General features: G+C 40.4%; 1 protein-coding gene across 6 annotated transcripts in view; it reads left to right on the top strand.

Moving 5' to 3' along the window:
• RBM6 (RNA binding motif protein 6) overlaps positions 1-18,386 on the top strand; it is an 89,479-nt gene that overhangs the window by 30,046 nt on the left and 41,047 nt on the right. For 5 of the 6 annotated variants that reach the window (XM_002697034.6, XM_015459644.3, XM_010817854.3 and 2 more), the window contains one exon: positions 8,232-8,305. The exons of the other annotated variant lie outside the window; for it this stretch is intronic. In XM_002697034.6, the coding sequence (XP_002697080.2) occupies positions 8,232-8,305 (74 nt within the window). Of the gene's footprint in view, positions 1-8,231; positions 8,306-18,386 lie in introns of those variants that run through there. 6 annotated transcript variants of the gene reach the window in all.

Below are 18,386 nucleotides of genomic sequence, written 5' to 3'. Positions count from 1 at the left end.
ACCCAGGAATCGAACCAGGGTCTTCTGCATTGCAGGTGGATTCTTTACCAACTGAGCTACCAGGGAAGCCCTAACATCAATCAGTTCTGGCACTAAGTGGATAACTATAACTCAATCCAGTTCCAACACTAACTACCCAGAGTTGACATCAGACTCCAGGTTTAAGGCCTCACTCCCACAGCTGTGCCTTCAGATACCAATCACAGGTTACCCATACTTCTGTTGGAGGTTCCCATAATCCAACACCCTCTTCAGGTTTGATAATTGACTAGAATGGCTCACAAGACTCAGATTAATAATCAGTTTATTATAAAGGAGCAGGTGAAGAGATAGATAGATACTTTGGTCTGGAAGGGTTCCAAGAGTAAGAGCCTCTGTCCCATGAAGTTGGGGTGTACCACCCTCCTATAATTTAGATACATTCACCAACCTGGAAGCTTTCCAAATCTTATGATTTAGAGGTTTTTAGGCAGTTCCATTATGTAGACATTATTGATTAACTCATTTGCCATTGGTGATTGACCCAATTACCACTCCCTTTTCCATTCCCTGGAAGTTAGGGAATGAGGCTGAAAGTTCCATGCTTCTAATGAAGTCTTGGTTTTCTATTGACCGGTTGCCATCCTGAAGCTATCTAGGAGCCCACCAAGAGTCATCTCATTAAGACAAAAGACTCATCACTCTTACACTCAGGAAATTCCCAGAGTTTTAGGAGCTCTGTGTTAGGAAACTGGAACAAAGACCAGTATCTTTCTATGATACCACAGATGGAAATTCTACAGCTACCTCTGGCTGGTACCTGCTGCCTTTAGTTGGGCATTAGTTCTCTATTATAGGTCAGAGATGACCTAGGCTCGTGTTCTGGTCAGCATGAGTGTCATAGCATGCCAGTTGTCTAATAACTTCTGTAGATAACTAGTTCACTTTGGAATAGGTGAGTGGCTGGGCTAGTGTGATCTGCTGTCATCCTGAACAGCTTCCAGCTAGGAAGACATTATCTTTGTGGAATGTTCCCAGAGCCCCTTGGGACATTGGTGAATTGTCCTTTTTGTACTAGGACCAAGGCAGTGGGGGCCATATTTTTCCTTCCCAGTCAAAATAAAAATACCTTTGTACCTGTGGGAAAATCAGATATGTTTTTAGTATACACTGGATGTCAGTGAGGAAATTCACCCCTTTAAAATTTTAGCAGCAACACAGAGGCAGCTGAAATCAACCCTGAATGTTCATTGGAAGGACTGTTGCTGAAGCTTCAGTATTTTGGCCACCTGATGGGAAGAGCCAACTCATTGGAAAAGACCCTGATGCTGGGAAAGATTGAAGGCAAAAGGAAAAGAGGGTGGCAAGAGGATGGGATGGTTAGATAATATCACCGACTCAGTGGACATGAATTTGAGCAAACTTTGGGAGATAGTGAAGGACAGGGAAGCCTGACGTGCTGCAGTCCATGGAGTTGCAAAGAGTTGGACACAGCTTAGTGACTGAGCACCAACAGGGACAACTGTCTCATCTTTAGTCCCTAATAGTGAGTAGTGAAAGTTACTCAGTCGTGCCCTACTGTTTGCGACCCCATGGACTGCCAGGCTCCTCTGTCCATGGAATTCTCCAGGGCAGAATACTGGAGTGGGTAGCTGTTCCTTCCACAGGGCATCTTCCCAACCAGGGATCGAACCCAGGTCTCATGCATTGCAGACGGATTTGTTACTGTCTGAGCCACCAGGGAAGCCCAAGAAAACTGGAGTGGGTAGCTTATCCCTTCTTCAGGGGATCTTCCCAACCCAGGGATTGAACCGGGGTCTCCTGCATTGCAGGCGGATTCTTTACCAGCTGAGCTACCAGGTAAGTCCCTAATAGTGCTTTGTAATAGAAGCACAGGAGTACTAACATGCATTATCTCATGCACCCCTGAAACCACCCTAGAAAAGAGTTAACCATTGTTGGTACCTGGCATATGAGATAACCCAGGCCCAGAAAAATGTCTTGCCTGAGAGCGAATGGTGAATTAGCTATAGTTTCCTGCTTATGTACAGAACTGTAGAAATCACTTTCTTGTGTGTGCTTCAGGGATGATACTCATTACAAGTAATGTGGCATTGATGAGTGCCATTGCCTGCCAGGTGAAAAGACCCTCCGCACTTAGTCTGGAATCATCTCTGCATGGGCAGTTTGCTTCAGCATTGATGCTGCTTCACTCGGGTGATCCTTTTGCCATTCCTGCCAGGTTAGAGTGTCCTTAGCTTGGAGCGGGGGTAGGTTAGAGTGTCCTAAGCTTGGGGAGGGGGGTGGTGGCAGTGGTAGTGGCATGAGCAGATCTTATTCCTATTCCTGATGGTTACTCTGTAGGTTTTTTTGTTTGTTTTGAAGTGAACAAAATTTGAACTAGATCATTGGCTCTATAAAGAGTAGTTATTGCCAGATAAAAAGAAATTCCTGGGGATCTAACATACAGGGTTGTGACTATAGTTAACTGTACCTTATTGTGTATTTGAAGGTTGCTTAAGAGTTGATCTTTTTTTTAATTTATTTATTTTAATTGGAGGCTAATTACTTTACAATATAAGAGTTGATTTTTAAAGTTCCCATTACAAGAAAAAAAAAAATTGTAACTATGTGTGTTGATGAATGTTGACTAAACTTACTGAAATCTTTTTGCAGTATATGCATACATCAGATCATCATGTTGTATCCCAAAAGTAACATAATGTTGTTTGTCAATTATAGTTTAAAAAAAAAAGAATAGATGTTCCCTTTTTTGACTTAGGTAGCATTTTGAGATGATCTATGCTTATCTACTTGTCATAACTCCTCCATTAGACTCAGCTCTCTGAGGGCCAGGGCACGCCCCTCCTTTGTACTCACATAGTATTGTTAATGTCAGTGGAATTGAAGTGAGTTGAATAAAGGTGATAATTTTCTAAGAACTGTCAAGCTGGGCCCGCAGAACCATCATCAGGATGAAGTGACCCTAAGATTGATTTTGGATTTTGAAAACTACTTGAAGATACAAACCAAAAAAAAATATCTATATATCAAAAATAACCAGTTGGTGTATATGGAAAGCTAGATAAAATACTGAACCATATGCAGTTTTCAAAAATTTAGCAAGTGATCATCAGTGCATATCTCCCTTGTTTTATGTGTTTTATTATAAACCAACACTCCTTATATGCATGGTTGAAGGGGAGAGAATTGAAAGTGCTTTAAGATGTCAAAGTGATGGATTTCATGTGGGCCAGTTTCATTCTTCCCAGATTGTAGTTTGACATATACATTAGATATTTTCCTAATGAAAGCTGCAGGTACATACTCAAATAAATCTGAGATTTTAACGGAGAGCAAAGTACCTGTTGGAAACATTCATGTAAGCCTTCTCTGTCACATTACTTGCTTTGATGGGAGTTCAGACATCTGGATCAGTTTTGTTTGGCTTAGTAACATCTCTAACCTGATAATATTTTACTTTTCTTCTAAATACCTGTATTCCCAGTAGAGTGGAATTAGGAAAGACAGACCGATAAAACTAAGTCCTCTTCAATTTCTATTAAGATTTTTCATGTTGCTTTTTATATTCATAATGCTTCATTTCCACAGAAAGAATACTCCTTGTTTACAGGGGGAAATCCCTGTGTTTTCTTTTTCCTCAAAGATACCAGATAACATTTTAAAAATTTCTTTCCCCCTCTGCCTATGTTCTTTAAAATCTTGATTCTCTTTTACATTTCATAGTTGTTATGTACATTCTGGGCTGCTTCCTAGTCAACCAGTACTCTCCTAATGGGCAATTCAACTGGACTTGTTAATGTTTAGTTGGGTTTTTCTAGATCAGTTTGAATATAGGGCTGCTTATCTCATTTGCATAATTCAAAATCTTGGTGTATAAGTATTAGGAAAGTTGGGCTTGGTTTAGACTAAGAGTTGTCTTGAATGGTCAAGAGCTATGTTTGCTAGCATCACTGAGTCAACTTTTCTAGGGGCAGAGACTAAAGAATTAATTCTGGGTTTGGATATTACTTATCAGGGCTTTGTTTTCTGTATCTCGCTTTCCCCTAAGCACCTGTTAGCTTTTATCACAGATACTTTTTGGGGTAACAGGCAATCACATGGTTAATGAAGATGGAAAGAACTGAAAATTTAATGTTACCTTTATAGATTTCTTTCCTTTGCTTTGTTCTCATCCGTCTCAGCATTGAAAAAAAATCTAAGAAGCATTTACATTTCTATGAGAAATATATACATTTAGGTTAGAAAATGGAGTAAGATATGCTTTTTAATAGTCATCTAAATAAGCCACAAAAACCCACCAGCCCACCAAATTTCTTCCCAGCATGTGACTGAGGAGGAAAAGATGATAGAGACTTTATTACTCTTTCTAAGTCAGAATCTGTCTGTGGGGTTGTTAACACTGAGTTTACCATCTTGATGATTCCAGATGGTTCCTAGCAATTCTGAATGTAAGATTGGTTGGTGGTCTTCAGAACAGTTAGGTCTCCAAGTAGAGCGTCATCTTTGTCTACTAGAACTTTTCTGTGAATTGTAAAATTACATTTGTAAACTAAAGAAAAAAAAAATCCCAATTATCTCAATATAACAATACAACCACTGCAAACATTTTCATGTACAGTTGTGTCACATTACATTATTTTCAAATTTGTGTATATTCACCTGTGCTTGCTCAACCCCTCTCCCTTGCCCCACACGGACCCCATCTTCCCTCTCATGGAGTGAGCATGAGAGGTGGGGGTGTGACCTGGCTGTGGCTTCAAGTGGTCTCTCCAGTTTCCTCTGAGTGTGAGCATTCACTGTTCTGGCTGTGATTCTGTCATTTAAAGTGGTATGCTTTTCATACATTATGGCCCTTACACGCAAGCCAACCTCTTCATCTGGTGGCAGCCAAAAGAAAAGTGATCTCTTACTACGCTGGAGGAAAAACTGTCAGTGCTGGACTTAACCTATATTGAGAGATGGTATGTTCTTCACCTTCAGGTGTTCGAGTATATCAGCAGAGCTTGGTTTTCATCTCCTATGCAGACTTTGGTCTCTAACCTCTGAGTTAGATGCAACTTCATTGTATTTAATTCCAGTCCTTTTTTCTGTACACAGTTTATAATATATAATTGGTTTCATTTTTAAAGTTCTTAAAATACTATATTTCAACATACTAGATCAAGTATCTTACATTGTAATTTTTATAATCATCATTCACAACAGGACTTTTGGGTTTTTTGTCTTTTCAAAAGAATTTTGATAGCCATTATATTCAATTCAAGAGAGTGAATGCCTTGTAACTTGCACACTCGGGCCCACTTACAATAATGGTTCTGCCATAGACATTTCAGAATATCTGTTGTGCTCAAATTTTAGTATTTCTTAACCATAGGCATAGTCTTATCTGTGCTCAGACTTGTGGGATCCTTTCTGTAATTGGGCTCCGTAGAGTTTAGAAGTCAGGTTAACTTAATACAGTGCAGTGATTAATAGCACTTGTTTCAGTCTGGACTGCCAGGGTTTGAAACTTTGTATTGCTGCTTACCATTGAGATGATTTTGAGCAAATTACTTATTCTTTCTTTGACTGCTTCCCCTTGATGGGTAAAATGAAGTTAATAATCTTTATGTTATATGATAGTCTTGTGAGGATTAACTATATATGTAAAATGTTTAGAATACAGCTTTGTACCAAGAAGGGCTGAGTGTGTATTACTTGGTATCATCACAGGTTTTGGCAGTTTATGAAAATCCTCTAGTACAACTATGAGTCTTGGACACACAAAGTGACTTGGATCAAGATTGGGTACTTTTAAGTTTTTATTTATTTTTAAAATTTTAAGTATTAAATATTTTTTCTTCTTTCTCTTTTGACTGTACTACACTGCTTACAGAATCTTGGTTCTCTGACCTGGGATTGAACCCAGATCCTAGCAGTAAGAGTGCTGAATCTTAACCACTGGACTACCAGGAAATTCCCTAAACTAAATTTCTGTTTTTGTCTAACAGCCAAGTTTCAGGCAGAGGAATTTGAGTGTTGGACTTGTGAATTTAATACTATATCTAAAGTACATTGTCAACATGGAGTATCTCAGGATTGTATAGAGGTGCTATTAGATATCCCTTATGTCTCCTCTAGACTATCTTTTCCTTCCAGTGACATTATTATCAAAGTCTGTCCTTGAGCAAACTGTGAATGTTGTCATGAACCCTTTCTTTTTCTATACACAGATTCTGTGTGCTCCTCTGGGCCACTGTAGTTACTTTTTTAAGAACAGAAAGGAGACTCAGGACTAGACCAATTTGGTGTCCGTTCTCTGTGTTTTTCATTTTGGTAGCTATGAAGAGGGTTTGCTTTCCACACACGTGGATACTCTTTTGATAATGTTCTGTTGAGGTAATCAACACACTTGAGAGAATGCTTGTTCCACGGCTGCCCCTTTCTGATTGTGGACATGCATTTGAATGTTTACAGTAGATAACTTCATGAGAAAACGCACCTTAGTTGCTTCTATTCTGCAGTGTTTCCCAAGAACATTCAGAGCCCTTTATAAAAAGCAGAGTGTTTTATGTGTGAGATGGTCACTGAATTTAAGAAAGTCCACTTGAAAGGAATTACATAACAAAACAATTTCTGCTGTTAGAATAGGATATAGACAAATGCATATACTGTTTCTTTTTAACTTAGTTTCATCTATTCAAATAGTTACTAATCAGAGGAAACTGATTTTGTTGTGGTAAGTTTAAATAGAGATTTTAGGAGTTCTAGTTTGTGTTGGTCAAAGCTGTAAAATACAGGTAGAAAGTCTCTGTCCATGGATGGTGGTGCTGAGATTTCTAGTAGCTTTCTTTTCTTCCTGGTTATTTCCCCAAATGCAAAGCAAGAATCAAATTGCACCATTGTAACATTTTGTAATGAACTTGAAGTATTTAACAAACCTAAAGTCACAGCTTTGCTGTCATAATAAAACATTTCAGGCTATTCATTTCTTGTGACAAGGAATCCAATCCATTTCACCAAATTTGGCCTGTTTTTAAGTTCTATTTTCTCTTGCCCTAGTTTTATTGGCTTTGTGTGTGTGTGTGTGTGTGGCCTTTATTACCTTGATCCAATGATACCAGTTTCCTATTATTATATATACTTTGTGCTCAGAATTGACCTAGGTTTCACGTGGTTTCTCTTTCCCTGAGTTTTATTTCTCATCTGAACATATCACGTCTTTTTCTTGCTGTTCCATCTGCACAGTGTCACTCCTAAAGATGAGCTTCTTTATCCTGTGAGGCAGTGGAGGAAGTATGGAAGCCATTTGAGGAGCATTGCATTAACAGGCGTATTGTAGTCATATGGTGGCAGTATCAAAGAAATTATAGGATGGGTTAGTATTAGAGTGTATCGATTTGTAAATCCCATGACTTCCTGTTTCATGGGTCATGAGTGTCCACGATGACTGTTTTCAGGAAAAAGGTGAAGAGTCTTGTAGTCTGATGGTATGTTTGATTCTTTAACATGTATTGATTACTAACAACTCCTGTCTCTCCCCAGCCTACCTGAGCTTTGTGCATAAGCACAATTTTGGACCCAGCTGTTTGTACTTATTTATGCTTTTACACCTTCTTCCTTTCATAAAGATTTTAGCTGGTTTATGACTTGAGTTGAAACAAGGAAAAAAAAAAAGACGACCTGATATGGTCTGTCCCCTGCCAACCAGAAGCTTCCTGTGGTGTCCAAACAGAATAGTTGCCTCAGTCTGTCAGCACTTCAGTCTTTGAAGGTGGTTTCTGCTTGAAAAGTGGTGACTATTAGCATAGCTTTTGGATAATTGCTTCTCCTTCCTGTTTTGGGATACATTGTTTTTTTTTTCCAGATACTTTCCTATTCTTATTGACTTTGTTTTTCCAGAAGACTCAGCCTGTGGTTACAATGTTTCGGGTCCCCCTTTGAACTTTCTGTGGGATTACCCAATTCTGGGATACCCTCACCAGATCATCAGTGCTAAAGAGGGCAGAGGATCTTCTTGGTTAATAGAAAAGGCCATTTTGGAATGACTCTCTAAATCCAGAAACATCCAGACTTTTCCTTCAGTACTTTTTTTCTGTTTGGGGTAGCAGTACTTTTTTCTGCTTGGGAGGGAGGGGCCATTGGGAGGGCTTGTGTTTAAGGGGTTCGGAAACAGGGGATTTAAGTGTGTCTTTTGTGTTTTCAAGGCACTAACACCACTCCCGTCTGTATTTAAATGCTGTCCCCAGGTTACGACTATGGCTATGTCTGCGTGGAGTTTTCACTCTTGGAAGATGCCATCGGATGCATGGAGGCCAACCAGGTTGCTTTATACTTCGGTCAAATGATGCTGAAAGGATATATTTTTCATGAGTTGGGAGGGAGGGCTTCAAATGATCAAACTTTGGAAAGGTACCAGAAATCTATACTTAGAGCATTCCACATTCCAACCAAGAGAAACTTTAAAAGAGGCTGAGGAAGTTTCTCTAGTAAATTTAATGGGCACAGAGTGTATTTTAGAAACGCATTCAGTTGTCATTGGATCATTTTCCAAAGACAGTAGGTGGAAAAAAATGACAGGTCTGGAGTTCTTCCCTTCAGAGTGTGACTGAGCTTGGGATCCAGATGCAAAAAAACGATCCTTGCCTGTCTGTGATCTCAAGGAACTTCCTGGCACAGGAATTTTAGGTCAGTACTTGTACCCAGACCTCGGGTGAAGACTACCAATGGCAAGTCCTGTGGCAGTCAGGTCCTGCCTGCATGTGCTTCTTTTGCAAGAGGGCCGCTGGGGAGAAGAGACCGGTTGATTGTAGGGTCTTCTGCATTCATCATTGTTCTTTACAAATTGGAGTTCCGTACTCGAGTTCCTAGCTGCATTATAGTTTGAGCTGGTGAATTGAAATCTGTACTTACCTTATGTTTGAAACACCTAGATGTATTTAGCTTGCCACATAGGACTATCATCTGGGTCTTTAACTGAACCCTGCTTGATAGTTTTGGGGGGGAATATGAAATGGGTAGAATTCTTCTTGTCGTCATATTTCCTTGGGAAAGTTGTTTTCATTGTGATGTCTTAGTTCCTCCATCTGTGAAGTGGGAGAAAGAAGCTTAGTGATATAATTTGATTTTTACATACCCACTGCCTGTGCTTAACACTGTGATTGCAATGTACCCAGAATCTTAAAAGAAGGCTCTGCCAGGGCGTACTAGTATTGCATGAGAACTCTTCCTCTTTCATAGCCTAATGCCCTCTCATCAGCTTTGTTCCATTCAGCATGGCTCATTACACTTCACTTTTTCCCTTCTTTGACCATATTCTCCCCTTATGTCAATGAGGATGACATAACTAAATCTTTTGGGATCAAGAAGTAATTAGAAGAAACCTGATGTATCTGTTCCTGTTGTTAGTGATGTAAATACTTCTAGATCCTTAGACAATAAGTGGATTAAGGCTGTATCCCCTTGACAGAGTTCTTGTTTGATTTGTTCAGTGTCCATCATTGAGCTAGTCATTTAACAGATGCTAATTATGTGCCAGAAAATGCTACCTGCCAATATTTGGAGAGAAGAATAAAAGTTCTAGTCTGTATACTTACGGTTGATTCCATTCTAACAATCTGTGCTAATTTGAGAACCCATAAGTATTTTGTTTCTATCAGTGAGTAACTTTTAAATCCTTTACCACTGTGCTAAATACTGTGAGTGGTAGAAACAGAACTGGCAAGCCATAGCAGTTGCCATTTCTTTTGTGCCATTCTCCCAACTGTGTGTTTCTCTTAGAGGGGTGTTGCTTTTTATCATAGCTGATTAATCTGAAAAAATAACAATATTGTGTCTTAACTGCCTCTTCCCTCTATCCCTACCCAAAATCCTATCTATCTAAAGTATCCAGCCTCCTAAAGAGTGATGTCATGTAAAACTAGGGTAGGCTTCTTTAAAAATAAGGATTATCCTTATGCTGGATTTCTGTTAGAGCCACATCTGGAAAAATGTTCATTTACATAAGCTGTGTCAAGTGGGTGAGGCCTATAGACATCTCTCCCCCCACCCTTCTTACACATTCTTTGAACACTGTTAGAACTCCTAGATCCTGCATTAATGACCCTTGCCCAGTGAATGGTACACCAGAATAAAACAAGAGCAAGGCCAGAATTTTTTAAATGAAATAGATTGTTTTGATGGGTAGCCATCCTCACGCTTAGGGTACCATACATTACTCTGTGCAGGAGAATAAGTAAGAGATAGGCTCTGTCTTCTAAGAGCTTATAATCTCAGACTAAGAAAGATGACCGAGATTATATAGTATTTATGAATTGCATAGAGGCAATGGCACCCCACTGCAGTACTTTTGCCTGGAGAATCCCATGGACGGAGGAGCCTGGTGGGCTGCAGTTCATAGGGTTGCTAGAGTCGGACATGACTGAGCGACTTCACTTTCACTTTTCACTTTCATGCATTGGAGAAGGAAATGGCAACCCACTCCAGTGTTCTTGCCTGGAGAATCCCAGGGACGGGAAGCCTGGTTGGCTGCTGTCTATGGGGTCACACAGAGTCGGACACGACTGAAGTGACGCAGCAGCAGCAGCAGCAGCAGAGTGTCCTCTCAGACAAACTCCAAATTTCTGCCTGGTAACATTTTCAGTGTTCACTAGAGTTATTTCTTAATAAGACATTGCTATGTTCTTATCCTGTGATTATGGTTTGTGCGTCTGCCCTCTGATGCCTCTCACAACACCTACCGTCTTACTAGGGTTTCTCTTACCTTGGACGTGGGGTATCTCTTCATGGCTGCTCCAGCAAAGCACAGCTGCTGCTCCTTACCTTGGACGAGCATCGAAAAAGCAAGAGAGTTCCAGAAAAACATCTATTTCTGCTTTATTCATTATGCCAAAGCCTTTGACTGTGTGGATCACTATAAACTGTGGAAAAATTCTGAAAGAGATGGGAATACTAGACCATCTGACCTGCCTCTTGAGAAACCTACATGCAGGTCAGGAAGCAGCAGTTAAAACTGACCATGGAACAACAGACTGGTTCCAAATAGGAAAAGGAGTACGTCAAGGCTGTATATTGTCACCCTGCTTATTTAACTTATATGCAGAGTACATCATGAGAAATGCTGGGCTGGAAGAAGCACAAGCTGGAATCAAGATTGCCAGGAGAAATATCAATAACCTCAGATACGCCGATGATACCACGCTTATGGCAGAAAGTGAAGAGGAACTCAAAAGCCTCTTGATGAAAGTGAAAGTGGAGAGTGAAAAAGTTGGCTTAAAGCTCAACATTCAGAAAACTAAGATTATGGCATCTGGTCCCATCACTTCATGGGAAATAGATAGGGAAACAGTGGAAACAGTGTCAGACTTTGTTTTTGGGGGCTCCAAAATCACTGCAGATGGTGATTGCAGCCAGGAAATTAAAAGACGCTTACTCCTTAGCAGGAAAGTTATGACCAACCTAGATAACATATTGAAAAGCAGAGATATTACTTTGCCGACAAAGGTCCGTCTAGTCAAGGCTATGGTTTTTCCAGTAGTCATGTATGGATGTAAGAGTTGGACTGTGAAGAAAGCTGAGCGCGGAAGAACTGATGCTTTTGAACTGTGGTGTTGGAGAAGACTGTTGAGAGTCCCTTGGACTGCAAGGAGATCAGTCCTGGGTGATCATTGGAAGGAGTGATGTTGAAGCTGAAACTCCAATACTTTGGCCATCTGATGCGAAGAGTTGACTCATTGGAAAAGAGCCTGATGCTGGGAGGGAGTGGGGGCAGGAGGAGAAGGGGACGACAGAGGATGAGATGGCTGGATGGCATCACCGACTCAATGGACATGAGTTTGAGTGAACTCCGGGAGTTGGTGATGGACAAGGAGGCCTGGTGTGCTGTGATTCATGGGGTTGCAAAGAGTCGGACACGACTGAGCGACCGAACTGAAATGAACTGAACTGATGTTCTTATCCAGATGATCCCATTTCCTAGATTTTTATTCTCCCCTAGTCATGGGCAGAGGTCACCCTGCTAATACTGCCATGTAGTAGAGTCTTCTCACTGAACTGCTTAGACTTCATGATACGATCAGTATCTTTTTTTAAATAACCTTTACCACAACTCAGGGCTTCCCTGATAGCTCAGTTGGTAAAGAATCCGCTTGCAATGTGGGAGACCTGGGCTTGATCCCTGGGTTGGGAATATCCCCTGGAGATGGGAAAGGCTACCTACTCCAGTATTCTGGCCTAGAGAATCCCATGGACTGTATAGTCCATGGGGTTGCAAAGAGTCAGACATGACTGAGTGACTTTCATTTTCATTTCACCATGATTCAGATGTGTACAAATCATTTCGATAAGAAAAAGAAGAGTGTAGCTTCTGTGGTCAGATAATGTTACTTCCTAGCTGGGTTGTCTCTGGCAAATTGCTTAATCTCCCTTGGCTTCAGTTCCCTCTGTTACTTGTACCTCAGGGGACTCTGGAGCAGATTCAATGAAATCTTGAGTTCATGAGTACCTGCTGTGTAGCAAGTACCTTTCTGGATGCTGGAAACGCTGCAGTAAACAAGACACAAATAACTTCTGTTTTAGTTATAGAAGTCAGAGCATGCACAAGTAGACAAATTTAAAATAATATATGATAGTGCTAAATGCTATAAAGATACTGAAGCAGGGTATTAAGAGAATGCATATGAGGGCAGTTTTAGATGAAGTGGTTAGGGAAACTTGAAGAATAACTTGGCATTTGAGTAGTGACTCTTGGTGAATAATGTATACAGAATACTTAACCATAGTGTCTGGTATCTAGTAAGCATTTGCAACTAGACTGTCGTCTCATCCTCCTCTTCCTCTTCTTCATGTCAAATAATTTCCAACCATATTTTGGGAAAAAAATTTCATATATGGATATTCTTTAAGGTAATAGATGTGGATTAAGCTCCCAGTGACATAGCAGTTCAAAATCTTATGAGAGCCATAAGAATGTGGGGGAAGAAGTCCTTAGGGTTAGGAGGAAGTGTTTGTGAAAGATGTCTATTCATCTCTTCTCCTTCCTTCCAAGTTTTGTTTATAGACCAAATCAGTATGGATTCTGAGTCACTATCTTCAGGGCACCTCTGAGTAGTCTGTATGTGTGTTTCTGAGGAGGTTTCTATGAGATGATTTGGATTGAATTTTTTATAACTCTTTGCTATCTGACTCAGTGTGAAGTGTCTTATTTTTCATAGACTGATACTTACAGGTCTGGGGGAAGGGGATAAAGAAGCCTTCTGCTAGCTTGCTTTCTCAGGTATTGTTGGGTATGTGTACGTAATGAGGTTCAGGATGATGACTGAGGCCGCTCCAGCTCTTTCCCAGTGCCTTAATGGAAACGTCAAACTAACAGGATGCTCTGCAGCAATACTGAGCATGGTGGCCAAGGGGACTTATCAGGGCAGCTCTTAGCCAACAGCCATCTGTCTAGAAAATAACTTCCCGCAGAGTTCTGTCAACTCCTACCATCTCTGTGTAGGAGAACTGGAAAGCCAGCAAACACTGAGGAGCAGAGCATTTTATACCATCCCCCCCGGGAAAGGTATTTCTAGCAGTATCATATGCCCTTGGCTTTCTTTATTGTCCAGGTCCCTGGGGATTGAGGGTTACTGTTACCTCCTGTGTGTGCCATTGCACTGGGACCTGGGGAGGTGAGTAAGAAGCGTTGTGGTAGAATATCTGTGTCAGTGGTTGCCCAGTTATACTTGCGCTCTTAAACCGTTGTCATTTGGTCTGCAGCATTTTATTCTCTCAAATTTGCAGGTTGATGTTTGTTGACTATTTCTGTTCAACCAACAAGTCACTAAAATGCCCTTACAGGGCTCTGGGAGAAGTTATTTCTGGAGTTTTTACTCAACTTTCCTAGCATCAGTGGCCTTCTTTAGCCAGAGATGACTTGGCTACATGACAGTATCAGCCTGATTTTATAAAGTGCAAGGAAAAGAATGCTGTTATCATCTAACATGAAAATTCCTTAAGACGCTGGCTTATGCTCATACATGGGATGAAGGCTGTAGAATACATGAAGTTTTATGAGTGTTTTTTTGTGTCAACAAACTTAAGAGAGTTTGAGCTTTTGTAGATACCAGAATAGCCAGGGTATTTCTGAAGGTATGTGAAGGAAGCCAAATCTTAAGTGGAATCTGTTCCCTGAAATGAGATGAATGGGAAAAGCTTAGTTTTGGGGGATGGGAAGACTGTTCTGAGACCATGATGGAAAAAATGAGCAAAAACCCAGTTTTTTTTAAAATCTTCTTTAGGTTGGTAGCAATATTGTATGAAACATTTTAATACTTAAATTGTGTGCTTTCCAGGTAACAAAAAAATAAGAGTCTTTATAAATTCCTGCAAGGCTGTGATGTTGCCTAAACCCTCATGCTAAAACTATTTCACTGAAAAGAATGTGGCATTCTGGCCAGAACTCAGCTGTATAACTTGTGGCTTGAGTCATGTCATTCTTTTGTAAATTGACAATTATTGAAGATTCTCCCTCTTTGAAGAGTTGGGGTATTCAGGAAAATCAAAAATGATTTTAAGGATTGGTGATCTGATTATGCAGTTTGGTTATCTGTCCAGTAATTTGAGTCTTGGCTGGGCACCAAGCAATATATCGTAGTAGTTAAATACATGGACTCTTCTCCATCTGACCTGCTCAGTGGGTAAATACACGGAGGCAGACTGCTTGGGGTTGTTTCCCAGCTCTTGTCACCTTCTACTGTGTAACTTGGGCAAGTGGCCTAACACAACATCTCTGTGTCTTAGTGTCCTCTCATCCTTCTAGGGATTGAATGAGTTAATGCCTGTAAGGTGGTTAGAACTGAGCCTGGCATGCGTGAACATTGAGTGTTTATTTGTTATTAACACGACAGCTTCTCATCTGACTGGAACAAGAAAGTCCTGAAGTTGCAGCAACTCCAGTCTTGGCTTCATGGCATATATGGTTAAAAAAGGATTTGGGGGCAGTGCCCAGGGGATTGTTTTTACATCAGCAATGCTTCTTCTTTAGCCTGTTGACTGGGACTGATTTTCAGCATATTGCTTCCAGGTCTCTCTAAGAGTTTCTACTGCCTCAATGTTCAGATCACCAGTTCTCTCGAGAGAAAGGGCAAGAAACGTACCTTCCGTGGAGCATGAAGTAAAGTTAGACCACAATGGAAATCTAGCCTGTGACTTTAAAACCCTAAACTCTTATAACTAGCCCCTGGCGTTGCCATATCTCAGACTTTCTTCAATTATTGTAAAAGGTGCTCTAAATTGGATTCAATTTAGTGTTCTTGAATTTGAGAAGTAAACACTTATCATTTGGCAGTTTTAAGGGGAATTTCTAATGTATCTCCTATGAGGAAGTTTATAATTATTTTTGTTATACATATTTCATGGTTCATTTCTGTGAATTGAAGTAATTTAGTTCCTGATTTGTTCTAAATTGGAAATGTGCATGTATGTTTTAACCTTGTACTTTGACGTTGTCCTATTTCATTCAGCTTGTAATTTTAGTTGATGTTTGACTTTTTTATAAAAATGAGATTGTGCAAAGTGCTAATTTTGGAACTTGATTGAAGACAGTTACTGAAAAAAAAAAGCAGAATATGTATAATTCTAATTACGTAGTTCAGGGATTGCACAGAGGCACAGACTGTCTGTGGTCTTGGTTACAGCTTTGGTTTATGACTTTGTAAACCTCCAGACAGCATAGTGTTAGGAGCACAGATAGGTTTAAGATTCCAGCTTCATCACTTCCTAGCTGTTTTGTTTTCCTTGTCCATAAAATGGAGGAATAATCACAGTACCTACCTCAGAGCTGTTGTGAGATTTCAACATGTAATGTATGTGAAGCACCTGGTACATATTCAGTAGTACAGAGTGATTCTATAACACTGAACTGTACTTGGTTGCCTGGCTTTCTCTTGGCTGCTAATCCACCTCCTGGGACTCAGAGATGCCTAAAAAGTAGCATTGCTTTGAGTGGCAGCCAGTTCATTGACAGCCAGTTCGTGCGGTGCTGTTGTCCAGTGTCTCTTCCGTGAAACTTGGGTGTCTGGACTGAAAGTAAAAGAAGCTGGGTAGCACCTGTCATGACAGCATCTGAGGGACAAGTGCACAGGCATGTGAGGGCAGAGGACCATGGCCATCCCAGCATCCCACAGTGGAAAGCCTTATTTCTGAATCTAGCAATGCTGGTAGTTTTGCATAGGACTGACTCACTTAGGCTGCAGCTGGCATCAAATGTTTATTAGGTGTCTTCTTCACTCAAGTTGACCTTGGAGGTTATTATGCATCTTTGTGTCTCATTCTCCACAGGGCTAAGGGTTCAGATGTTGTCATTCTACCATCTCGCTCATTTGTATGTGAGCTAGATACATAAATATGTACCTATTTAATATGTATTATATATAATATATACACGTTTCTTGTTAAGAGTATTGATGTGACTTTGGTAGTCATGGATAAACATCCAAGTTAATAATTATCTTTAATCTCATATGGTGACATTAGTGGTGCTAATTTTGTATACTAATTTTATTTTACTAGAATCTATGACCAAATGAAATTTGTATTTTGTCTGTATAAATGCTGTTTCCAAAGGAAAATATAAAGAAGAAAAAGAAGTGTTATCATGGAAAGTAGATAATTGGTTTAGTTCGATCACTCAGTCGTGTCCGAGTCTTTGCAACACCATGAATCATCGCAGCATGCCAGGCCTCCCTGTCCGTCACCAACTCCCGGAGCCTACACAAACTCATGTCCATCGAGTCAGTGATGCCATTCAGCCATCTCATCCTCTGTCGTCCCCTTCTCCTCCTGCCCCCAATCCTTCCCAGCATCAGGGTCTTTTCCAATAAGTCAACTCTTCGCATGAGGTGGCCAAAGTATTGGAGTTTCAGCTTCAGCATCAGTCCTTCCAGTGAACACGCAGGACTGATCTCCTTTAGGATTGACTGGTTGGATCTCCTTGCAGTCCAAGGGACTCTCAAGAGTCTTCTCCAACACCACAGTTCAAAAGCATCAGTTCTTCCGCGCTCAGCTTTCTTCACAGTCCAACTCTCACATCCATACATGACTACTGGAAAAACCATAGCCTTGACTAGATGGACCTTTGTTGGCAAAGTGATGTCTCTGCTTTTGAATATGCTATCTAGGTTGGTCATAACTTTCCTTCCAAGGAGTAAGCGTCTTTTAATTTCGTGGCTGCGATCACCATTTGCAGTGATTTTGGAGCACAGAAAAATAAAGTCTGACACTGTTTCCACTGTTTCCCCATCTATTTGCCATGAAGTGATGGGACCGGATGCCATGATGTTAGTTTTCTGAATGTTGAGGTTTAAGCCAACTTTTTCACTCTTCTCTTTCACTTTCATCAAGAAGCTTTTTAGTTTCTCTTCACTTTCTGCCATAAGGGTTGTGTTGTCTGCATATCTGAGGTTATTGATATTTCTCCTGGCAATCTTGATTCCAGCTTGTCCTTCTTCCAGCCCAGCGTTTCTCATGATGTACTCTGCATATAAGTTAAATAAGCAGGGTGACAATATACAGCCTTGACGTACTCCTTTTCCTATTTGGAACCAGTCTGTTGTTCCATGGCCAGTTTTAACTGTTGCTCTCTGACCTGCATATAGGTTTCTCAAGAGGCAGGTCAGATGGTCTAGTATTCCCATCTCTTTCAGAATTTTCCACAGTTTATAGTGATCCACACAGTCAAAGGCTTTGGCATAGTGATAATTGGTTACCAGGCACTTAAAGAGGGGGAAAGCAAGAGGGAAGAGTGAGTGACTGCTAATGGGTAATGGGGTCTCTTTTTGAGGTGGTAAAAGGGTTCTAGTATTAGATGGTGGTGATGGTTGACCAACCTTGTGAATATACTAAAACTCGTTGAATTGTACAAGGTCCTATGAAAGAGTGAATTTTATGGCGTATGAAGTTTTTAAAAAAGTCTTTAAAATTTGCTTGGAAATTAGTTCAGGCTCCCAGCCCGATAGAAATGAATCCAGGTCTAAAATAAAATACAGATTCACTTACCCACCCCCCCAAAAAAAGTAGTGTGTCAGTTTGTCTGAAAGCTAGAGATTTAAAACTTTGATCTTAAAATGTATGAAGAATTTCTTTGTTAATGGTATCTACATACCATAGAAGAACATTTAAACTTAAAGTCTGAAAGGTGATGGATTCAGTTGGTAACAAGCCACATTTGAAGTGGCTGTTAGGCTTGTGCACAGTAGTTGCTCAATACAGTCAAGTGGGCTTTCTTTTTTAGTATCCACACAGAAATAAAGGGAAAGGGAATTTCTTGGTGGTCCAGTGGTTAGGACTTGGCATTTTTCACTGCCGAGGATGCGAGTTCGTTCCCTGGTCCAGGAACTAAGATCCCGCAAGCCATGTAAAAAAAAAAA

The sequence above is a fragment of the Bos taurus genome, chromosome 22, assembly GCF_002263795.3.
Source record: "Bos taurus isolate L1 Dominette 01449 registration number 42190680 breed Hereford chromosome 22, ARS-UCD2.0, whole genome shotgun sequence".
In the NCBI taxonomy this organism is placed as follows: Eukaryota; Metazoa; Chordata; class Mammalia; order Artiodactyla; family Bovidae; genus Bos; species Bos taurus.
This window is presented reverse-complemented; position numbering and strand designations above follow the sequence as displayed.